Source organism: Cuculus canorus, chromosome 15, assembly GCF_017976375.1.
Source record: "Cuculus canorus isolate bCucCan1 chromosome 15, bCucCan1.pri, whole genome shotgun sequence".
Taxonomy (NCBI): Eukaryota; Metazoa; Chordata; class Aves; order Cuculiformes; family Cuculidae; genus Cuculus; species Cuculus canorus.
The window spans coordinates 1,847,247-1,870,775 of record NC_071415.1 but is presented as its reverse complement, the minus strand read 5'-3'; the positions used below and the strand labels follow the sequence as shown (position 1 = coordinate 1,870,775).

General features: G+C 58.1%; 2 protein-coding genes across 5 annotated transcripts in view; both read right to left on the bottom strand.

Moving 5' to 3' along the window:
• Positions 1 to 984: 984 nt before the first annotated feature.
• Positions 985 to 16,647, bottom strand: RHOT2 (ras homolog family member T2). 3 transcript variants are annotated; one of them, XM_054080528.1, is made up of 19 exons: positions 16,550 to 16,647; positions 15,682 to 15,740; positions 14,672 to 14,753; positions 14,503 to 14,546; positions 12,528 to 12,581; positions 11,756 to 11,808; positions 10,832 to 10,940; positions 10,279 to 10,380; positions 9,720 to 9,818; positions 9,165 to 9,273; positions 8,810 to 8,930; positions 7,892 to 7,976; positions 6,346 to 6,491; positions 6,157 to 6,257; positions 5,954 to 6,084; positions 5,463 to 5,543; positions 5,154 to 5,276; positions 4,847 to 5,049; positions 985 to 2,639 (listed from the first exon to the last, which is right to left on the bottom strand). In XM_054080528.1, exons 1-19 carry the CDS (start codon positions 16,584 to 16,586, stop codon positions 2,522 to 2,524), a joined length of 1,857 nt encoding a protein of 618 aa, XP_053936503.1. In that variant the 5' UTR covers positions 16,587 to 16,647; the 3' UTR covers positions 985 to 2,521. The 3 variants fall into 3 exon arrangements, with proteins under 3 accessions (XP_053936503.1, XP_053936504.1, XP_053936502.1); XM_054080529.1 differs by having other exon boundaries at positions 15,682 to 15,735; positions 16,550 to 16,624; XM_054080527.1 differs by lacking the exon at positions 16,550 to 16,647 and adding an exon at positions 16,306 to 16,435.
• Positions 16,648 to 16,695: 48 nt separating this feature from the next.
• The window catches only part of WDR90 (WD repeat domain 90), a 47,969-nt gene continuing 41,135 nt past the window's right edge, over positions 16,696 to 23,529 (bottom strand). For both annotated transcript variants that reach the window (XM_054080507.1, XM_054080508.1), the window contains exons 37-42: positions 23,130 to 23,310; positions 22,569 to 22,699; positions 20,618 to 20,761; positions 19,001 to 19,120; positions 18,421 to 18,505; positions 16,696 to 17,355 (exon numbers count right to left, since the gene is read on the bottom strand). In XM_054080507.1, coding sequence (XP_053936482.1) covers positions 17,198 to 17,355; positions 18,421 to 18,505; positions 19,001 to 19,120; positions 20,618 to 20,761; positions 22,569 to 22,699; positions 23,130 to 23,310 — 819 coding nt within the window. In that variant the 3' untranslated portion in view covers positions 16,696 to 17,197. The remainder of the gene's footprint in view (positions 17,356 to 18,420; positions 18,506 to 19,000; positions 19,121 to 20,617; positions 20,762 to 22,568; positions 22,700 to 23,129; positions 23,311 to 23,529) is intronic.

Genomic DNA, 23,529 nt, shown 5'->3' with positions numbered 1-23,529 from the left:
CAGCCCTGTGTGCCATGGGGCTGTCCCTGCTGGCTGCTACGGGGCAGGTGGAGATGCCCGATGCCTGGGCTCCTTCCTTGGGAATTATATCCAGCCATGGGTGAGCTCCTCAGCCCTGCAACGTGCTTCCCCTGCCTTGTGCCCGCTCCGCCACGGCATGCGCTGCTCCGGCACACCAACACTATTAATACGCACCCTGGCACGTGGGCCTGCCGCTCCCGTGGGGCACAGCCTGGTTTGGATCACCAGGGAGCACCGTGCGTCCCGGCCACCTTGGCACCACCCCCTCTGGCTCTGCTCCCTCCCCACCCCTACCTGGGCACCACTTTGCAGTGGTGGGAAGGGTCTCCTCTACCACCCCTAGCCTGGCAGGGCTGCAGCCCCACCACGCCGGGGACTCCCTGCAGCCCTGAGGGACCCCCTCACACATGGGGCAGCGGTTCCAGTCGCATCCAGCCTCGGAGTAGCCTGGCAAAACCACTGCAGGACCCGAGAAAAGCCTTTTTCACCGTGTTGCCCGTAGCCGGTGCCTGTGGCTGAGCCTGTAGAGACAAACAGCCCAGGGCAAAGCTGCCACAGGGAAACAGGAGCTGCAGGGGAGGTGGCAAAGCCCCAGGAGCTACAAGGAATCATGAGCCCCTAAGCCAGCACAGGATCAAGCACACACATACACAGCCCCTGGAGCAGCCAAACCGCTCCCCACTGGCCACGGGATCGTGACACACTGACCCATCACCTCCTTTGCCATCCCTCCCCACTGCCTGGCACTCGCTGCAGAGGTATCCGTGCCCCCAGGCACCCAGGAGTCCTAGGCCATCCCCAAATCCCTCTATCTGCTCCCAACCAGGGAGGGCAGCCCAGGCTCCTGGGGTCTCTCCGCTCTCGCTGCAGCCAAGGGAGGTCCCAGGCTTCGCACGGCACTGGCAGGGGCGAGAATTCCTGCTCCTGGGAGACAGAGGCCACAGGGTGCAAATGGAAGGTGTGTAAAAATTTATTCTGCTGTAGAGAAAGAATGTCCTAAAACGGAATGGCTTTGCCAGGCATGGACTGTGCCGGGAGCAGGGTCAGACTGCCAGGCAGGGGCCTGGTGAGCAGTGCCACATACGCTGGTCTCGGTGTGGAGAGGGGTACACAAACCCCCAGGACACTGCCCTGGCAGCGCCAGGAACCACGAGCCAGTGGCGATGGCAGCGGGGGCCTGGCTGGCAGAGTGGCTCCGGCACCGGCAGGGAGCCCCATCCGGCCAGGTCCAGTCCACGACAAGTTTAAAAAGACAAAACACAGAGAAGCAGCTCGGCTGCACCTCGGTGCTGCCCCCCCAGCTGCCTGCGCAGAAACCTAACCTGAGTGTGCTCAAAAAGCCTAAGAGCCGGCATCAGTGAGTCCCGAGCGGAGCTGAGCTCCCCTCGGCAGAATGGGAGCCCAGGGACGGGCGTGAGCCGAGCACGGGGGCCAGCACAGCCTGGCTTCGCTCTCCGGGATTTGGAGACAGGGACACTGTGGGACTCCGGCCCCAGATCTGTGCTGGGCTGTGACTTCAGCCTGGCAGCCGAAGCCGGCTCGGGTACAGACAGGGGAGGAAAGAGCTTCCAGTTATACCAGGAGATGCAACGCCCAGAGCCTTGCACTCTGGGACCGCCTCAGTATGACCAGGACCCTGCCGAGGGGACAGCAGGACAAGGGCCATGTGGCACAGTGTGGCACCGGCTCAGCAATGGCACTGCCAGGGAAGGAGGGCACCCTGGCTCCCAGGCCCCTCTGAACACCGGTGGCCAGGCCACACAGCCGGGAACAGGAGGAGGGCAGATGGGCCAAGATCCTGGCACGCTGCAGGACTCCAAGCAGTTTGGTGCAGAAATAAAAGGAGCCTGGGACAGATCCCGGGTATCACCCCTCACCTCGCAGCCCAGCACTGGGGGGGCCACAGCCACAGCAGCCCAGCAGCAGGGTCCCAGAATGACTCCAAAACAAAAAGACTTCCCAGATGTGTCTGACCCTCCATGGCTGCTGGTCCTAGCGCTGGGAGAGGGAAACAGGGACTGGGGCTCGAGGTGTCCCATGGGGCTAAAGCCATGAGCTCATTTGACAGCTCTTCTGCTGCTGGAAGCTCTGGGAATGCTGCCCCCAAGAATTGAGGGCACCAGCACAGCCCTCTGGGGAACGGAGGTGCCTGGCTCAGCAGATACTGAATCACTCACGTTTGAGCTTAAAAACAAACGTTAAAAAAAAACCTTAATAGAATAAAAGATGGGGGCGAGATCCTCCCACTGCTGGTGGCAGAGCTGCTGGGCCCCAGCTGCACAGGAGCCATGTGGGCAAGGAGGCTGCTGAGGCCGGCTGGTGCACCGGGATCTATCCTGCTGGTGCTGGGAAGTCCAGTTTCACTGGTCTTGCAGTCCAGGCTGGCGGGGAAAGGAAGATTTCTCCCAGCAGGGACCAGTGTGAGGCAGGGCCCCTCAGTGGGGTGTCCTTCGGGAGGGGGAAGCTGGTGCTGTGGGGAGGACGGAGTGGAGAGCGACGCTTATTTATTCTTGGCCAGCACACGGTACAGGGTGAACCCTACCAGAGCAGTCACCGTGGCCCCCAGAGCCACCCGGAGCCAGAAGGACGCGGCTCCCAGCTCCACGGCGTTCAAGTGGCTGCAAGAAAAGAGAGAAGAGGTCAGTGAGTGAGATGCACGGAGATGGCTGTACAAGCACCATGTGCCTCAGCAGCCCAGACTGCTTCCACCCCAAGCAGGGATTTGGGGGGAAACGGAGGGCAACCTGGGTGCTGCTCCAGCCTGGGGGACCCAGAGAGAGCAGCCAGAGGCTCCCTAGCCCTGCTCCAGCCTGGGGGACCCAGAGAGAGCAGCCAGAGGCTCCCCAGCCCTGCTCCAGCCTGGGGGACCCAGAGAGAGCAGCCAGAGGCTCCCTAGCCCTGCTCCAGCCTGGGGGACCCAGAGAGAGCAGCCAGAGGCTCCCCAGCCCCGCTCCAGGCTGGGGGACCCAGAGAGAGCAGCCAGAGGCTCCCCAGCCCTGCTCCAGCCTGGGGGACCCAGAGAGAGCAGCCAGAGGCTCCCCAGCCCCGCTCCAGGCTGGGGGACCCAGAGAGAGCAGCCGGAGGCTCCCTAGCCCTGCTCCAGGCTGGGGGACCCAGAGAGAGCAGCCAGAGGCTCCCTAGCCCTGCTCCAGCCTGGGGCATCCAGAGAGAGCAGCCGGAGGCTCCCTAGCCCTGCTCCAGGCTGGGGGACCCAGAGAGAGCAGCCGGAGGCTCCCTGTCGCTGTAAGCCAGAGCACCCACTACTCAGCATTACCATCAAACCGAACAGCGGCTCCCCAGCCCGCTGGTGGCTTTACCCTCCTGTGGCCTGGAAATAGCACACCAACACCTAAATAATTAGTATGAGCAAGGAGGTATGGATCTGCCTTTCTAGGTCAGGCTGCTTTTACAACTCTGAGTGCACCGAGACCCAGAAGCATATGCAGACAGAGCCGCTGGCACAGCCATGGACACCGACCTAAGGGCAGTGAGGGAAGGGGCCCAGTCCTGCCCAAGTGTACACATTGCCTTCCCAAACACGTGCTGCCCTGCATCAACGTGCTCCTTTCCGAGGAAGAAAGCCATATCCATTATTCATTCTCCACTAAATCAGGGGAGAACAGCCAATCCCTGCCCCTCCATTACGCTGTTATTTATTTATACCACATACCCTAAGATATATTAAGAATATTTAAATTTTAATACTGCAGAGGGGAAAAAAAAAAAGTGTCAGCTCTAAAAATAAAGTTGTTTATTGAAAAGAAGCTAGAGGGAAAACCACTCACTAGTAATCTCATCCTGTCTTCCACTTGTTCTCCCTGGGAGGGCTCCGCCCCCAGCATTGCAATGACCCCCAGCGTTCAGGCCCCTCAAGCAGGTCAACACTGCACGCAGACACGCTCTCCTGCCCAGATCCGCCCTCACTGCTCTGCCCTGTCACCCAGCCCCTTCCACGTGTGGGTCATTCCCTAAGGGTGGCTGCACAGACAGAGGTCTCACTTCACCGACCTCTTTCAGTCTGATCCACCTCATCAGAATGGTAGAATGACCCAAGTTGGAAGGGACCCACAAGGACCACTGAGTCCAGCTCCTGTCCCTGCACAGGACACCTCAACATCCACACCGTGGGGCTGAGGGACTTGGCTAAACGCTTCTGCAATACTGCCAGGCTCGGTGCTGTGACTGCTTCCCTGGGAGTTGTTCCAGGGCTCCATCACCTTCTGGGGAAAGAGCCTGCTCCTAATGTCCAACCTAACCCTCACCCGGCATCTTCCTGCCATTCCCTCAGGTCCTGTCGTGGTCACCAGAAAGAAGAACTCACGCCTGCTCCTCCTCCTCCCCATGTGAGGAAGCTGTAGAGTGTGATGAGGTCTCCCTACAGCCTTCTCTTCTCCAGCCAGAGCAGACCTCAGCCCCTCCTCACACTCTTCCTTTCTAAACCCTTCCCCAACTCTGAGCCCTTCTCTGGACGCTCTCCTGCACTTTTACATCCTTATCCTGTGGCTCCAGAACTGTCCTCAGTGCTCAAGGTGGGGCCGGCCCAGTGATGAGCAGAGCGGGACAATCACCAAGCTGCCCTCTCTTCAGGCCTTGGCAGACCAGGCTGGCTACTCCCCCTTCAGCATTTTGTATCTCAGGCTTCAAAAACAACAACTCCTGTGGCAAGATCTACCTAATAAATCTGACAGAGACACATGAGGCAGAAGAGAGCCTCCAAGAGCTGGAGAGAAACCAAACCCAAAGCAGCTTGGGCAGGGTTTGGACATCACTCCCCTCCCCACACTTTGCTCCTAGTTGGAGCCCCCTCTGTGGGAAAGATACTAACGGGAAGGTGGCGGCAGTGGCCAGCTTGGTGTAGATGGTGGTGCTGGGTGGGCCCTGGCTGTGGCAGGAGAAAAGGAAGGGCGGCGGGAGACAGTGCTTGTAGCAGAACTCAGCTGGTGAGAGCGCGGGCTGCTGACTCGCCTCTGGCAGGTCCGTCTTGGAAGCCACGAAGACGCAGGGGATCTGGCTGTCCATGTAGTGTTGCTGCAGAGACAGGGAGAAGGTCCAGTGAAGAGTTAGTGACCAAACCCTGGGAGATGTGGGGCTGCCACGAAGGGCTGAAGTCCCACAGTACCCCTGCCAGGTACCTTATAAATACTGGCACAGTAACTGAAGGACCTGGCGTCGCTCATGTTGTAGATGAAGCAGGCGACATCGCAGGCTGCGTCCGACGGCTTCATGAACTTCGTGTCGGCGCTGACTTCATACAGCTGGGGCAGGAGAGGAAGGGACGTGTGGCACAGCACCGTCGAGGAGACTGGCCATTCCTCACAGCGGCACACAGACCGTGCCCAGCCCAGGGGAGCCGAGAGGGCGCCGCAGCAATAAAGAGGAGATGCAGCACAGCCCTGCTGCAAGCTAGACAAGGCAGCGATTCCCTCCTCTCCCTGACTTACTATAAGGTACTTCTCCTGGCCGCCAACCTGCACCGTGTTGATTGCGTAGAGAGATGGCACTCCTGGATTCTCCCTCTGGGCCTGCCACGGAGGAAAACACTGTCTCAGACAGCTTGGAGGAGGGAGAGCCTATCACAGTGCCCGAGCCCTCACTGTGTAACAGCCACCTGAAGGCCAGAGGCGACTGCCACAGGATGTGGCTCATAACAAGGAGGGAAAGCCAGCATCACTTCAGGCTGATACGGTTGCCCAGGAAAGCCAGAGCCCCTCCAGACAAAGAGGGACAAAGAGAGGGAGTAGGCCCACTGCCTTTGGAAAGGCTCCAAGAGCCACAGCAAGGGACACCACCAGCACAGAGGGACAGGCCCACTTTCGCCGTGGGCAGGGAGGTGCCATCATGCAGCAGATTGCTCAACGGCCTCACGGCTCTACCTCCTGCTCCGCCGGGATGCCCTGTCGCAACACGGCCGGAGAGGGGAGCAGCCACTCACCGCGAGGCTCCTGCCGAGGAAGGCCTGCAGGAAGGCAGACTTGCCTGCACCCCTGGCTCCCAGCACCTTGCAGAGGAAGACATTTCTCTGAGTCTGGCCTTTCTCCAGGTCGATCCTCTTTTCCCGGGTCACTGGCAGGAGAGAGGCTGGGTGAGCGAGATGAGGGACCCAAGCTGTGACAGGAGGGGAGGGCATGGCCATACCTGTGAGAGCTTGTGTCTGGGAGTCCTGCTCCGAGAGGATGGGGTAGCCCAAGTAGCCCAGGCACTCCAGGCAGTGCCGCACATCGAGGTAAGCCACAAGCCTGGAGAGACAAAGCGCACCGGGAAGCCAACAGGGTCAGCAAGGGCTAAGCAATGTCACTAATGGCGTGGGAGAGGGACTGAGCTTACGTCCACTGGCAGAGGAATCCATGCAGGGAAAGCAGGCCCTTATCAGTGGTGCATACCGTGTTGTAGAGCTCGGGACCCCAGGGCACACAGGGGAAGACGCTGAACAAGTTCTGCAGCTCTGTGGGGGAAAGGGCTCCATCCTGGTCCTGCAAAAACAAAGGGGAGTCAGCAGTTGTGGAGGGAAACAGGTTCTGCATGCTCCGGCAGCTCCTTGCAGCCACAGCAAGCACTGCTGGAATCTAGAAAGGGTTCCTGGCATACAAGCCACCCTGCTCGCTGCTGCAGAATGACACAGGGATGCTTTCAATGGCAGAAATCAATTACAAGCAAGGCCAGAGCTGCGGGAGCGTGCAAAGAATCTGTGCCGCAGGGACTTCCACCACTTCATGAGACCAATTCTGCTTTGCGATGGCAGCTGGAAGCGGTGCAGGGTCTGTCCACGCTCACCCCGCAGTCCTGCACTTCCCTGGGGCCGGCCATCCTGCAGCAGCCTGCCTTGGTCCAGCCTGGTTTTCCACACTGCAGGGTAAATAACCAACTAACCAAGGTCTGCGTGCAGCTGCCAGGCTGCTGGCCACCAACTCATCGCACACCAATGGCATCTGCCACCTCTGGGCACACAGGGACATGCACTGACTCCATGCTGCAATTCCTTGTGGCCACAGCACTGCCGTACCCCAGGAGCACATCAACACCCGAGTAACCAGTCCAAGCAGATCCAACACATCCCCTTCTCTCTCGCTCTCCAAAGAAACAGAGTGTGGCACAAATCAGCCGTTTTCTCTCCCTCCCTTGGGCCTGGCAACACCCCAGCAGGGCTGACAGCTGTGCAGATGCTTGTGCTTGGTCCAGGCTGAAGGCCAGCAGCTGTGCCTGCTCTCTCTGCCACTGCACATGCTGCAGCCAGGAGCTATGAGGAGCTACGGCAGTTTAATGTTCATCATAAACAGTTTGGGTCGGAAGGGACCTCAAAGCCCATCCAGTCCCACCCCGTGCCATGGGCAGGGACACCTCCCACTGGATCAGGGGCTCCAAGCCCCATCCAACCTGGCCTTGAACACCTTCAGGGATGGGGCAGCCACAGCTTCTCTGAGCATACTGGGCCAGGGCCTCCCCACCCTCACAGCAAAACATTTCTTTCCAAGATCTCATGTCAATCTCCCCTCTTTCAGCTTAAAACCCTTCTTCCTTGTCCTAACCCTGCACTCCCTGATCAAAAGCCCCTCCCCAGCTTTCCTGGGGATCTGTTAACTCAGATCCATCCCCTAAAGGCCCACACTTCACTGGCTGCCCTTTGGTCAAGGGTAGTGACCACAATCCCATGCCCTTGAGATGCTATCAGACTACGTACAGCTTGCTATGGCCACCTCCTGCTCCCAAAGCCTCAGCAAGAAGCTGTGACGGGAGCGCTGTGGCAGAGGAAAGCCCTTCACTGGTGCTAAGGCTGCTCCCTGGAACAGAGAGGTGGACAGGAGAAAGCTACACCCAAACACATATCAAGCAGAGAGCGTTCCCTCCTCAGGCAGCTCCACTGCATGCTGCCCACCTTGTCGTGCTTCTCAAACATCCGCTGCAGGAACTGGTAGCCCAAGTGGTTGAGCTCTGTGGAGCAGCCGGGTGGCAGGCGGAACCTGATGGAAGAGACACAAGCTCCAGTAACTCCTCAAGCCCTGAACTGAAGGCACGTGAGAAGGTCCTCAGCCAGGCTAGTTCCCATCCTGAGCACACAGCTCCCCACTCCCTCCCTGCTCAAGGCCAGCGGTTATCCCAAGGCCTGGTTACTCCCCAACACAGCTTCCTGCTTCGGGGTGAAGGCCCTGAGGGTGCAGAGTGGCCTCTCCTTGGCACATCCACGCTGTCCAAGCAGCCAGGGAGATGCTGTAGCCCTCGCTCTGCCTCGTACCCAGGACTTCAGCACCCTTGGGCTGCTTTCTACCAGCACGGGCCCTGTCGCCTCCCCCTGCAGGCTGCTCTCTGGGGTGAGAGCAGCTCACATGCCAAACCCTTTCATTACTGCCCGATCACCACCTCCGGGCTGGCAGGGAGCACAGAAGAAACGGCAGCTGCAGAATCAGCTGCCTGTGCTGACAGCTCACTGCTCCTGACAGAGCTGTTCTGCCTCAGCTCAGGCAGGGACACAACAGCCTTCAAAAACCCCTTGCTGATGTCAAGGGAAGTCATGGACAGGCCTTGATTCCCCACCTCCTTGCCCGCCTACATCAGAGCCAACAGCAGAGCCAGCAGCTCCAAGGCCCGTTGTATTTGTCACCAACTCTGCATGTCAGCTCCTGCCCACCGGGGAAAGCGAAGAGCACCCACAAGCTAAGGGAGCAGATTCAGCCCCAGCTGAGGAACATGGCAGACCCCAGGGTGCTGCAAGCAACCAGCAAAGGCGCTGCGGAGTCCAGTTGCACACCATGGGATGTCACACCCTGCCCTCTGCACTCAACGGCAGGATACGCACTGTGGGTAGAGATAGTCATCCGTCAGCTCCAGTTCATCGTCATAACCGAAGCGGCGAAGGATGGTCCAGGTGGTCTCGTGCCGGCCTCTCTGGATGAAAAGCGTGTTGAGGAAGAGGAAGCCTGCAGGAGAAATCAGGCAGCTCAGACACAGCCGGGCCAGCCAAGCACCCAACCTCAGGGATCCACTCATTGGGACAACACTTTCCCTGGGAAAACAGACTTCTTGGACAGAGAGCTCTAGTAGCCCCAGGCTCAGGCTTGCTCTGACAAGAGGGGCTAATTAGGCTTGGAATGAGAGCCAGGAGGCTCAACCCACGGACAGGGTCTCCACTCATGGAGCTCTCATGCCATTACCATTCAACGTCAGGCCATTGTCCTGCACCCCGTCTGTGGTGTTCTTCCACACAACCATCTTCACATCCTCCAGGGCCTGAGGAGCCAGCGGGTTTCCAAAGCAGGACTTCTACCTCCCAAGAGAAGGAAAGTTGTCATGAGCAAAGCACATAGACAATACAACCCTCTGTGCTGAGCAGCCCTCTTCCCAGGCAAGGAGACTGTGTTCTAGGACAGAAAAGCCACCCAACTCAGGGACCACCACCTTAGACCCTGACCAAACACCTGTTCTTCAGCATCTCGATAAAGGATGACTCTCAACATGTCCGGAGCATCCCGCTCTTCCAACCGCAGAACGAACTCAGCCTGAACTTAGTGAAAACGGGAGAGCAGTGGATTTCCACATGCTCAGAGATGCACCCCATGGTACTTTAGCTGTGCAACAGCAGAAGCACTGAACGCAAACAGGACGGCTGTGTCAGGAGACGGACAGCCCTTCTACCCAGTATTGGAAGCAAAGGGGACCCCAGAGGCTTTCCACAAGGGACAATATCTCAGCTCTGCTGCCAGTCCTACCTGGAAGTAGTTGAGTTCATCATCACTAAGGATCTGATTGTTATCTTGATCCGAGAGGTTGAATATTCTGGTCAGCGCTCGTGCACACGCAGGTTTCAGCTGCAAAGGACCAAATATGGTGACAAAAACAGGGCATCACCTTCAGCCCAGCTCTTCCTCTTGCAACTCTATGTGAGGAGAGGCTCCCTTCCTGCACTGGCTGGGAGCACGGTCCAGCTAGGCCAGTGCCACAGCCACCTTGGAGCTGGGAGTTAGAAGCCCATGGTGAAGGCTTCTCCTGCACCCTTCCCATCATGCCTGCCACACGGTCAGGAGCAGGAGGGCTTCTCCTCCATCATGTCCTCGCAGCTCTCTCTGGCCTGGAGATACCCAGCTGGCTGTGCTGAACATGGGAGATGGGTATTTCCCCCCCTCTCGGCTCTGCCAGGAGCACTGCTTTCCCTCTGTTTTGGTCACCTTGGCCCAAACTCCCCCACCTCCTACCCAGGCGCAGAAGCACAGCTCCAGACCTGGGTGCTGTGATGGGAAGCAGACTCCTCCTGCAAGCAGTGCTTCCTACCTGCTTCTCCTCTGGGTCATAGAGCGGAGCGGTGGGGTGCAGCACAGCTTTCTGGGCATAGTAGAAGAGCTCAGAGATGTTCTTGAGGTTCTTGGCAGAGCACTGGGGATTCAAAGGAAGAGACAACCCTGTGAGCAGGAAGAAGGGGCAGGAAGAGGATGATACAAGCTCCCCAAGCCAGATGAGTTGTGCAATCAAAGCACAGAGCAATGCCCCTCCAGCCTTAGAGAAAAACAAAAGAAAAAAATCCCGCTCGTGGAGGCATGGAATTTGTGGGGAATGCCTTTGCTGTACCCATTCCACAGCCCCAGAGCCAAACAGGCTGCAAGTAGCTCCAACACCAGTTCCAGCTAGAGTTGGAGTGGGCAAACACCAAAACCCGCTCCCCATGAGGAAGGTGAAGGACAGAAAGCCTCAAGACCCAGGCAGGGCTACTTCCACGGAGTGACATTAGCAGGGCAGATCCCCACCAGCACGAAGGCTCCCTGATTCAGGACAGACAAGTGCCCCTACCCCTCAGGGAGGCTTTGCAGAAAGCCTTCAGCTCCCTCACCTCCACACAGGTCTCAATCTCCGAGAACTGGTTCATGATGGGCAGGATGACATCCATGGAGCTCCCCACCTGCAGGTCGGACTTGTTTCCCACTAAAATAATAGGGATCCTGGGTAAGAAAAAGGGAATGTCAGAGAACAAGTGAGGGCACCGCTCTCTTGGTCTCAGCGTTGCCCCAGCCATGTGTGTTCCCAGGCAGCAGGCTGGGAGCCTCCCCACCCTCCTCTGCAAGGTCCACAGCAGCTTTCCTGCCTCCCACGGCTGGGAGCATCCATCTGGAGAAACAGACTGCCTGATCCCGCTTACGTTTTCACCCAGCAACAATATGTTCAGGAGCATTTAATCCAGCACAGACCCTTCTGCCTAAGCAATCCACACAGATTGTGGCTTCTGTGCTCCCGTACTCCCGTGGCAGCCTCCTCTCCCTGCCTGGCTGAGAAGAGATCAAGGAGGGAAGGAATCCTCTCCTTCGCCCTCTGCCTCAGCCAGATCTGCGAGGGAGAAAAGCCCCCACAAGTGGTCCAGCCACAAGCCACAAAGCTGGTTTGGTCTGAGCAATCTCAAAGGTGGTGGGGACCCTGCAGCCTCCAGAATCCCTCAATTCTTTATACAAAGGCTTGTAGTGATAGGATGAGGGGCAATTGGTATCAACTGGAGAGGGGCAGATTTAGATTAGACATAGGGAGGAATTTCTTCACGATGAGAGTGGGGAGGCCTTGGAACAAGTTGCCCAGGGAAGATGTGGCTGCCCCATCCCTGGAGGCGTTCAAGGCCAGGTTGGATGGGGCCTTGGGCAGCCTGATCCAGTGGGAGGTGTCCCTGCCCATGGCAGGGGGTGGAACTGGATGGGCTTTAAGTTCCCTTCCAACCCAAACTATTCTACGATGCTAATTCTGCACCCACAGCCCACACCACGCACTGTACCTGGAGCCCTTTTCAACTCCACCGTTCACCATAGGGATCCATTTTGTGCGAATCTGAAAGGTGAGCAGACGGAAAGGCCCATCAGCGCAGCTTGGGAAGGGAGAGGTGGCTCCCAGTACAGGCGCCGCAGCCATCTGCTCACTGGCATTCCCCAGCACCAGCAGGCAGAGCAGACCCCGGGATGCTGGATGCCAGCAGCCTGTGGGCCCCCAGCACGTGAGGACATGTTAGCCTAGAGAAGAGGAGGTGAGGGGAGATCTCATCGCTCTCTGCAGCTCCTGGAAAGGAGGTTGGAGTGAGGTGGATGCTGGGCTCTGCTCCCAAGTAACAAGGTATAGGATGAGAAGAAATGGTCTCAAATTGCACCAGCAGAGATTTAGATTAGATATTAGGAAATATTCCCTCACCAAAAGCATTCTCAGGCCTGGGCAGAGGCAGTGGTGGAGTCTCCATTCCTGGAGGGGTTCAAACAACATGGGGTCATGGCAGTTGGGGACCTGGTTTAGTTAGTATGGAGGTGTTGGGCTGATGGTTGGACTGGATAAGCTTAGAGGTCTTTTCCAACCTCAATGATTCTATGGGTCTATGACAGCAGCCAACGGTGGGAGCAAGCTCGGGCTGTGCCCAGCCTACCTCTCAATCCCCAAATCCCTGTAGGGCTGAGGGGCATCAACACTCCCAACCCCACAATGCCAAGGCAGCCAAAAAAGAACAAGCACTGGGAACCCCTTCCCCTCCAAAGCTGCTGCCAGACCAGAGCTGGTCCAGTTACCTTCTCAACGGTGGCCTCCTTGGTGACGTCGTACACCACGCAGACCACGTTGGCCTGCAAGAAAGAAGTGGCAGAGGATGGTGACCGAGGGCCCCTGCGGTGCCCCCACAGCAGCAGGGAGGCAGGCGAGCCCCAGGCACAGCCCTGCTGCAGCCGCGCACTGCTCTCACTGCCCCGGCATCCCCACAGGCTCGGGGAGGAAGGGATGGAGAGCAGCCCTCTAGAGAATGATTTGGGGTGCTGCTGGGTAAAAAGTGGGACAGGAGCTGGCAACGTGCTCTCCCTGCCCAGAAAGCCAACTGTGTCCTGAGCTGCATCCACAGCAGTGGCACCAGCAGGGCCATGGAGGGGGTTTTGCTCTGCTCTGGTGAGACCCCACCTGGAGCCCCATGTCCAGTTCTGGAGCTCTCAGCACAGGAAGGACCTGGAGCTCTGGTTGGAGTGAGTCCAGAGGAGGCCACAAAAGTGACCAGAGGGCTGGAGCAGTTCTGCTGTAGGGAAAGGCTGGGAGGGTTGGGGTTGTTCAGCCTGGAGAAGAGAAGGCTGCGGGGAGACCTTAGAGCAGACTTCTGGTACCTAAACGGGGCCCACAGGAAAGCTGGGGAGGGGCTTCTTAGCAGGGCCTGTAGTGACAGAACACAGGGAAATGGTTTTAACTGAAAGAGGGGAGATTCAGCCTAGATCCAAGGAAGAAATTATTTACACTGAGGGTGATGAAACACTGGGGGAGGCTGCCCAGAAAGGCAGGAGATGCCCCATCTGTGGGAACACCCAAGGCCAGGTTGGATGGGGCTCCGAGCAACCTGATGGAGTGGAAGACATCCCTGCTTACTGCAAGGGCTGGAACTGGATGGGCTTTAAAGGGCTCTTCCCACCCAAACCAGGCTGTGGTTCTGATTCCATACTTGCTCTGAAAGCCGGCAGCGGCGGCTGAGCGCACATGACCACACACACGTACACACAGCCTTCCGACAGCAACAACTCGCTGCCAATACGAGCTCTACGATGGGCTGCTTGGCGCAAAGACTAACTCCTCTGCTCACGAAACGCCACAAGCACATCCTACTCCCTGTCTGACACCCCGGGTCCCCACTCCCACGCCTCACTGTGCCTCCATGGCTCTGCCGTGCCCTGAGCTCGGCCAGTGGCTGCTGCCCTCCTCCCCTCCCTGACCGTACAGACAGCGCTGACACCAGCCTTTGTTTGAGGCAGACAGGCAGGATCACTAGCCCTTTCAGGAGAGAGTTTAGTGCTAATCCCAAGGACACACATGGGTTTAGGCAGGATTTCCTGGAGCCTTTTTAAGCCTCTGTATACTCTCACTGTCTGGGTGGAGGGAGCAGGACACCTGTGCCCACTATCCCATCTCCTCGGCCATCAGCCTTGGAGAAAGAGACATTAAACAGCTCTGCTCACGTGAGATACAGAGGGAAGAGACAGTTTTATTACACAGAATCAAGACATCCTCTGTGCAGAGCTGAGACTAATCCCTGGCCAGGGAAGGGCACCTGGGCCCACCCCAGCCAGCAGGATTATTCCTCCATGGCTGCTCTAAAGGATGCAGGAACCCTCATCCCTTCCCAAAACAACTCCTCCGTGTCACTGCTTCACCAGGCAGCCACAGGGACTTAACGGAGGGAGCAGGGGGCACTCGTCCAAGCTCAGCAATTCTTCTCCCCTCTTCTGAGCCTGTTGGGAACATCCTGAGGCTAAAAGCACATCATCTCCTCAGCAGCCACCCACTGCTCTCCTTCTGGAGGCCCCCTGGAGGGCTAGGACAAACCACACACAGCAGCTTACAAGACAGAGAGGGATTAAACAAGCCTCTAACAAACTGACAGCACTAATCCACGGATAACCGACTGCCTGCGCTGCTCCGGGTGGCGAGAGCGAGCAGCCACGCGTCACCCGCTGGCTGCAGGGATACAGGCACCATGGGATCCTGCTCCACAACACCCCATCTAGCCCCGCTCACCTTTGCGATCTCCTCTTGTAGCTCATCCTCTGTCTGCTCTGACTCTGGATGGTGGAAAAGAGCTGTTACCAACAGACCCCAACAACGGGGACCCCTCCCCACTGCCCTCAGCTGAGCAAAGGTGGGGAGAAGCGAGGCCAGCAGAGAGCGGGGAGGGAGGAGGCCCTACCTGAGTAGTCCACTATGTGAGTGGGGACCTTCTCAGGGGTGACATCCGCCGGGATCGTGATCTCCTCCGCGCGAGGTGGAACCTGCAAGGCCAGCAGACTCCATTCCAGCCAGCTGTGCCAAACACAACTGAGAGGACAGGTGACAAGGGACGTCAGATCCCCACGCGGCCACTGCCCAGGGTGGAATGAGCTCCAGACCATGGTTTGTCCTGGCCCACTATGGTTCAGCCATCGTTCCCCATGGTGAAAACTCTGACTGCCTCCTGGCCCCAGGCCCTCGCTCGGGCTGCATCTCCTGCTGGGGCAGCCGGCTTGCAGACAAGCCTGCGCCACCGCCCCCGCTACAACTCCAGAGATAAGCCCTCTGCACTCCCCCACCTCCCCGGCCTGACCTCTTGGCAGCTGGGAGAAGCGCTAAGCTGATTGTCCAGGCTTTGCCGCAAGTGCAGGGGAAGATGAGTGGAGCCGATTCTCCCCCACGACCCCAGAGCTGCACAAACATCACAGATGGCACCATCTGCTCATGGGCACTGGGAGAAGCTGCCTCATGGCCAGAGTGACACTGTTTCCCCATCCAACACACAATGGGACAGTGAGCTGGAGGCTCCAAGGGGTGCAGGCAGGCAGGCTGGATGCTGCTCCTCGATGGTGGCCCAGCTTTGAGCTGGCAGGGAATGCGGCACAGCCCTTTCCAAACCCATGGCTGAGGAGCAAACGGCCCTGCCCCACGGGGCAAGGCTGGGCCCCTCAGGTGCCTGCACTGGTGGCCACTGAGACCCCCAACTGCAGCAGAGAGCAGAGATTTGGGAGACTTCTACACCCCTGCCCAAGATAGAGAGCACCCCAAATCTGTGACACTGGACACAGCACCACTTCTGCTGCAGCTCCGTGCGGTCCTCGCAGGCTTAAGCTCAGCCAAAGCGGCTCCGGGGCTGCACCCTGTGCCCACAGAGCTGCACCCAACCCCAGACATCTCGGGCAGCACCACCTCGGGGTCCTCCCTGCTCACCTCTTCGGGGAACTCCTCGCCCACCAGAGCCATGATCAGGGATGTCTTCCCCACCTGGGCTAGGAAAGAAAGGGAAGACGTTGCCACCAGCCTGGCAAAGCTCGAAGGGAACATAGGTGCCCTTGCCCGGTAGAAACCTGTAAAGCAGTACCATGGTGTGGAGACCGGGGCTGCTGGTGGGAGCCCACGGGAAGGGCTACACCAGGAACGGGGTCTCGTAATGGCGGGAAGCACCACGGATGGCGGCTACCGGACATCAGGGCTCCCACAGTGAGAGGGTTGCAGCTCTACTGGGGTGAGCAGACGCGGCTAACAGACACTGGAGCTCTCATGGCAGGGGACGTGGCTATTGGACACCGGGGCTATTACACTGGGGTACGCGGCTACCGGACACCAAGGTCCTCACGGCGAGAGGGCTGTGGCTATCGGACACCGGAGCCCTCCCAGTGGGGGACACGGCTACCAAAGACTAGAGCTGTCACGGGGTGGAGGACACGGCAACCGGACAGCGGGGCCGTCACGGAGCGGAGGACGCGGCAACCAGACACTGGGACAATCACGGTGAGGGGGCCGTGGCCACCGGACCCCGGAGCCCTCCCAGTAGGGGACGCAGCTACCGGATACCTGGGCCGTTGTGGAGGGGACCACGGCTACCGGACACTGGAGCTTTCATGGCAGGGGACGTGGCTACCGGACAGCGGGGCTGTTATCATGGCATACGCGCCAACAGCATACCGGGGCCGTCACGGAACGGAGAACGCGGGTTCCGGACCCCGAGGGTCCCCGTCTCCTCCTCTCACCCCCCGTGCCCCCGTTCGGTCCCGTTCGCGCCCCCCAGCTTCCCGCGCAGACGGGGTCGCCGCCCTACCCTCCCCAAGCAGCAGGATCCGCACATCTCGCTTCATGGCGGCACCGCCGCCGCTCCCGGGGCCGCCGCGTACCCCACTTCCGGTCCACTCCACTTCCGGCAGCGCCCCCTGGCGAGCGGGAGGACGCGCCGAGCTCCCCCTCCAGGCTTCAGCTTTCCATGTTTTATTAACCAAAGGAAAAAAACACTCAAAACCGGCAAATAGGGCTACAAAACACCCCGGGGCCGGGCCAGGCAACGCGGGATGACAGCGGGGCCTGAAGCCGGGGCCCGGCCTGGGCCTGAACTCTGGCCAGCGTCTCCCTGAGGTCCAAGACAGGGTCTGAAAGAGGCCCAAGACGGGGTCTGAATGAGGCCCAAGACGGGGTCTCAACGGGGCCCAATCCAGGGCTTGGGTAAGGCCCAAGATGGAGCTGGGGTGAGGTCCAAGATGGGTCCTCGATGAGGCCCAAGCCAGGGTGTCAACGTGGTCCAAGATGGAGTCCTGCTGAGGCCTCAGCCCAGGCCAGGTTGGGGACTAAAGCCCTGGCCTCTCCTAGGCTGAAGCCCAGGCCTGGGTGCGTCCCAGGCCAGGCCCTAGAGCAAGGAAACCCCCAGCCTTCCTCTCCCCCTGCCAGAGAAGTGCGCCTGGTGCGGGACAGCCCCCTCTCAGCCTCCTGTGAGTTCCCAGAGCAGGATGGCGCTGTGGGAGGCCGTGAGGAGGCGACGGCCGGAGGGGGCAAAGCAGCAGCGATGGACTGTGTCATCGTGGCCGGTGTAGTCCTGCGCAGGGCCGTCAGGGCAGGGCAGCAGCCGCAGGAGGCGTTCTGTAGGGAAAAGAGGGGGCTCAGTGCTTCAGGAGGCCCCGCTGCCGTGGGGCTTGGCCCTGCCATGAGCAGCCTTCCCAGGCACCCCCCAGCCCTGTCCCCACGCTGTGGGTAGATAAATGGAGGGGCAGGGAAAAAGCGGGCAATGAAAGCTGGTAATAGGGAAAAAGGGGGACAGGGCAGCTCTGTGCACAGCAGTAATGGATGTCTGGAAAAGAGGAGACTGAGGGGAGACCTCATCGTGCTCTGCAGCTTCCTCACACGGGGAGGAGGAGCAGACGCTGAGCTCTTCCCTCTGGTGACCAAAGCCAGAAGCCAAGGGAATGGCCGGAAGATGCATGGAGCCCTGGAACAGCTCCCAGGGAAGAAGTCACAGCACCGAGCTTGACAATATTCCAGCAGCATTTAGCTAAGGCACTCAGCCCCGCGGGGTGAATGTTGGGGTGTCCTGTGTGAGGACAGGAGCTGATTGATGGTCCTTGGGGGTCCCTTCCAGCTCAGGACATTCTAGGAGTCTATGCAGCAGCACACATTTGGGCACTTTTACTATCACACCTCCCAAATGGCCCAGCCTGCATGGCCAATGGGTGCCCCACAGCTCTGGGGCAGAGGTGGAGCTTCACCCCACTGCTGTTAGAGTGCAGCGACATCGCCTCCCCAGGCCAACACAGCTACCAGAGCTAGGTGAGAAGGGTGGTGATGGTCCCTGTGCTGTGGGAAGGTCCCTTCTGCCTCACACAGCTCACAGAGCCACAGAGCTGCTCGCTCGCAAACAGAGAGGAAGAGAACCTGTAATCCCAAGGAGACATTTTTGTAACAAATGGTGCTTGTTGACAAACAGGATTGAGTTCACACATCTCGTTGCCAATCTGAGTCTCCCTGAGCTGACAAACGCCCTGCCTCCACCCCTAGGACCGCAGCTCGCAGGGTCTGAGGACACAGGCTGTTGTCTCTTGTTTGAAGGAAAAAGGATGTGTGGTTCCCCTCAGTGGCACAAAGAAGGGAGATCCCTGCCCCCCAAAAGCAGCTAGGGCAGCAGAACCCATGGCACCCTCCGGTACTCACCGCCGAAGCCGACAGCCATGAAGCACGCTGCAGGTGACAGGCTGAGCGACGCAGCAAAGTACGGCAATGAGATCTTCTCAACTACCTGTGCTCCGGCAAGAGAAACACACCGACACCTCAGACACGAGCCCAGAGCTGCTGCAGGGACAGTTATTAGGAGGGCAAAAGGCTTCTCTCAAAGGGGAGGCTGACAGATGGCACAGCACCTTTCCAAGCTCGGAACCCTGCCAAAGGCATCAACGTGCCAGAGAACACTGGACTCCAAGGATTTAGAGACCATTAGTGCTCCTGAAATCGCCTTCCCTTCCCATGGGATGGAAAGGCAGCAGGGACTGGCAGCCTGCCCGGATACAGGCGGAGGCAGTGGCAGGGCTCTGCCGCTCACCTGGGCCAGGCTGGGGAGTCTCCAAGAGGAAACGCAGTCCCCCTGAGCAGCTGCTCGCCCGAGCCCACCCCACCCCTTCAGACTCGGCTTCATGTGCAGAGCGGCACTGCCTGCCTCCCACCAAACCTCATTCGATGTGGCCACGGCCCCCAGCACCAGAGGAGCACCCGCACCACCCTGGTGGGGCACGAGTACCTGTTTCTTGTGCAGGCTGTAAAACAAAGCTTCCTGCTGCATCCCAAAGCCGACGTAGACCAGGGTACCAGGTTCCCAAGGGCAGAAGGCGGCCAGGCTGGGCGGGAGGCTGCCAACATCCTGGAGAGGGAAAACAAAGGGAAGAAAATTAAGGCTAGAGTCTCCAGTCTGACCCAACACAGTGGGGGAAAAGAGGAGAGTGTGGAAATCACCAGCCCTTGGGCTGTGGGTGTCTGAGCAGCGGGAAATCAGCATGGAGGAGGCTGTTTCTCCCTCTTGCGTTGTCATCTCTGATGTGGTCACAGCAAAGAAGCAACCACACACTGACATGGACACCTGAAGCAAATTGTTTACTATTATAGGAGTGAGGGTCCAACAGGTTGAATTTCCACTGAGTCATTATTCCTGCATGGGCTTGAAGGTGGGATTGGGTTATGGATTGGTTCAACACAGGAAAAAAGGGCGCAGAAGACCAAGCCTTAGTAGTGGATCATAGAATTGTTTGGAAGGGACCTCAAAGCCCATCCAGTTCCACCCCCTGCCATGGGCAGGGACACCTCCCACTGGATCAGGGGCTCCAAGCCCCATCCAGCCTGGCCTGGAACACCTCCAGGGATGGGGCAGACACATCTTCCCTAGGCAACTTGTTCCAAGGCCTCCCCATCCTCACAGCAATCATGAAGTGGTTTGGGTTGGAAAGGATTTCAAAGCCCATCCAGTTACAGCCCCTGCCATGGGCAGGGACACCTCTCACTGGATCAGGGGCTCCAAGCCCCATCCAACCTGGCCTTGAACCCCTCCAGGGATGGGGCAGCCACCACTGCTCTGGGCAACCTGGGCCAGGGCCTCCCCACCCTCACAGCAAAATATTTTTTCTTAAGATCTCATCTCAATCTTCCCTCTTGCAGCTGAAAACCATTCCCCTCATCCTGTCTCCACACACCTTGATCAAGAGCCCCTCCCCAGCTTTTCTGGAGCCCCTTTCCATACTGGAAGGGTCTATAGGCTATAAGGTCTGGCAGGCTGAGGCACCTCCATTCGACTCTCAAAAAGACCCAGCTCCCTTCGGCACACTGCTGCCACGGGCACTGGTGACCCTCACCATGTCCTGCCCGATGCAGACCCTTCTCCTCATGTCCCACTGCCCAAATCCCGCGGCTGGGTTGGGGCTAAGGGGTTCTGCAAAGCATCACAAACACAGCGCTAGAGTATTGGGCTTTATGAACCCATCACTGGGCTCCTGGCTCTGAATATTCATGCTTTTTGAGAGTGTTAAAGTTAGTAGCACACTTATAATTCAGTCTCCCCTCTGCGTGCCGCGCTGCCTGTGCTCTGCTGTGTGTAACAGAGGTGTCAGCTCTTTGCAGATGCAGGTTTTGACTCCTCACGCTTACAAAGTCAGTGATTCCTGCTCTTTAGGCACTGCTACAACTCCCGCTGCCTGTTGACATGCAAGAAGCTGCATTAACAAGATATTCTCCAAGCAGCAGAATTAAAAAAGCTGACTTTCCCAAGCATGCACTCTCTCTTTGGTCCCATCCCGCTTAGAGCCTTGAGGGATCGCTCCTCCAGCTTGGCTGCTGCTCAGACCCATGCCCCAAGCAGTGCCACGCTCACCTCGGGGCCGGCAGGAGCCGGGAAGCTGAGCCAGTCGAGGAGCTCGCACTTATCCTTCAGCCAGTCAGAGGCCCAGACGCTGACCCGCCGGTCCAAGCTGGTGGCCAGCCAGAGCTCGCCTCCTTCCACCCCAAAGTCGCGGTACTAGAGAAGATAAAAGCAACGCTGTGACTCTGGCAGTGCGGGAGCTTTAGAGAGAGCTGCCACTAGAGCTAACACAGAGCAGGAGCTGGGAACACGAGTCTTGTGCCGTAGGGGATCAACACCAGGATGAGCCGTCAACATGCGCTCACAGCCCAGAAGGCCAACCATGTCCTGGGCTGCATCCAAAGCAGCGTGGCCAGCAGGCAAGGGAAGTGATTCTGCCCCTCTGTTCCTCTCCTGTAAGACCTCATCTGGAGCATTGTGTCCAGTTCTGGAATCCTCAGCAGAAGAAGGAGATGGAGCTCTTGGAAGGGGTCCAGAGGAGGCTACAAGGATGATCTGAGGGCTGGAGGACCTCCTGCCCAAGGACAGGCTGAGAGAGTTGGGGTTGTTCAGCCTGGAGAAGAGAAGGCTCTGAGGAGACCTTATAGTGACCTTCCAGTACCTGAAGGGGCTACAAGAAAGCTGGGGAGGGGCTGTTCACAAAGGCTTGTGGGGATAGGACGAGGGGCAATGGGTATAAACTGGAGAGGGGCAGATTTAGACTGGACATTCGGAGGAATTTCTTCACAATGAGAGTGTGAGGCCCTGGAACAGGTTGTCCAGAGCAGTGGTGGCTGCCCCATCCCTGGAGGTGTTCCAGGCCAGGTTGGATGGGCCTTGGGCAGCCTGAGCCAGTGGGAGGTGTCCCTGCCCATGGCAGGAGGTGGAACTGGATGACCTTTAAGGTCCTATCCAACCCAAACTAATCTGTGATTAACCTCCTGTTGGGCAGTGCTTAAAGTCACATCACAATAAAAAAGGACAAGGAAGCCATGGTAGCGGCACCAGCAGCACGGTCTGGGCTGAAAGTTGCAGCAGAAGAGGGGTGAGCACCTGGCTCCAACAATAATCTGTTCCCTGAGACACCCTCTGGAGCTGCACACCTCCTGGGGGAGCGCTCACAGATACTGTGTCCTCTAACGATATCCTTCACCTAAAATCAAGGAGGATCTCCGAAGTCTAGAATTACCAGGGAACACAGCCTTGCAGCGTGGATGATTTTAAAGCCTGAAAACTTAGGTAAAATTATTTTCATTCCAGGAAGAAGATTCTAAATGAAGAGAAGGACAAAGAAGATGCTAAAACCATCACACTGCTGCACAACTAAGTCTTCCTGGCTCCACAGAGGAACTGTACCAAGGGCCAGCTACACACAAGAGGCCAGGCTGCTAAGAAGTGAAGCGAGGAAAGCATGCCAAGCCCTTTCTTGGAAGCACAGGGGCTGAAAGCTCCCAGCCCAGGCTGCTCGCAAGGGGAGCTGCTCTCCCAGAGCCTGTGGGATGAGGACACATCACCTCTGCGTGCAGCACATCTGCAATGGCCACCAAAGGTCCACAGCCTCACCTGGGATTGCAAGGCGAGTGGCTTTACCTCGCTGAAGATATAGCTAGAAAAACTGAATCGTTAAGGTTGGAAAAGACATCTGAGCTCATCCAGAGCTCAGCCCAACCCCACCGTGCCTGCTAAACCATGTCCTGCAGTGCCATATCTACAGCTTTCTGAACGCCTCCTGGGATGGACTCCCCCACTGCCCTGGGCAGCCTCTGCCAGGGCTTCACCACTCTTTTGGTAAAGAAATGTTTCCTAAGATCCAATCTAAACCTTGAGTTACTGAAGGCGATGGTGACCCGAAAGGGAAAGGCGAGGGACAACAGAGCAAACTCCCTGACTGACCTGGCTGTGCTGCTGCTGCTTCCCACAGCTATGGGGTGACACAGGAGGGACACGGAGGGGACACGCTCCCGCACAGAGGGCAAGGTCTCACCTGCTTCCTGGTGCACTGGAGGACGGTGATGGGGGAGCCTTTGTGGTCAGTGAGGACACGGATGGTCATTCCGGTGCGAGGGTTGCTGACAGCTACAAGCCCATCCTTGGCCCCTGATAAGATCATTTCTCCTGTGGGCAGAAGGGAGAAAAGAATGGGAAGATTTCTGTAGGAGAAGAAAAAGCCGAAACAGACAAAGGTCCAAGATGATGGGATACCGGTGTCCCAAAACACCGTAGAAGGCTGGGGATGCCCGAGCCAAGGGCGGGCTAAGATGAGGTGTCTCAGAGACACCCACTAAACCACCACATGAAGAAGAAGCCACTACAGATTGTAAGCACGGTCACAAAGGTGTGCTTCTTGTCCTCAAGCCCCTCGGTATAATTGCCAGTATACCCTCCTTGTCCCATTTACCACATGCTCAGCTGGCAGAGCTACCGTATAGAGAGGATTTAAGTTCTCAGGCTCTCTCTGGCCCCAGGTTTTTGGGCAGGTCACGGCAACCCAGGCACAACCAAGCGATGCTCCCCAAGGCAACATCTCCCCCAAAGGCAGCCTCACCGTCTGTGGAGTACGCAATTGCCGTCAATGCCACGGCATGGGGGTGCATTTTCAGCTCCATCTCTGTCCTGGAAATGCTGAACACGCGGATGGTGCCATCACTGTACCCTGCCACCACATGCTGGCTCTCAGCTCCCCACGCAACGACGGGACGAGGCTTCCAGGCCAGGCACTGGCAGCTCTGCAAAGGGACCGTGGCACAGACCCAAGGATGCAGTGAAGCCAGCAAACACACCAAAAGCTCCACCTGCAAGCATTTCTCCAACTTAGTCTGCTCCAATAGGGGAGGAGAAGGAGCAGGCGCTGAGCTCTTTTCCCTCTGATGACACCAAGGACAGGTTCCAAGGGAATGGCAGGAAGATGTCTGGGGAGGGTTAGGTTGGACATCGGGATCAGGTTC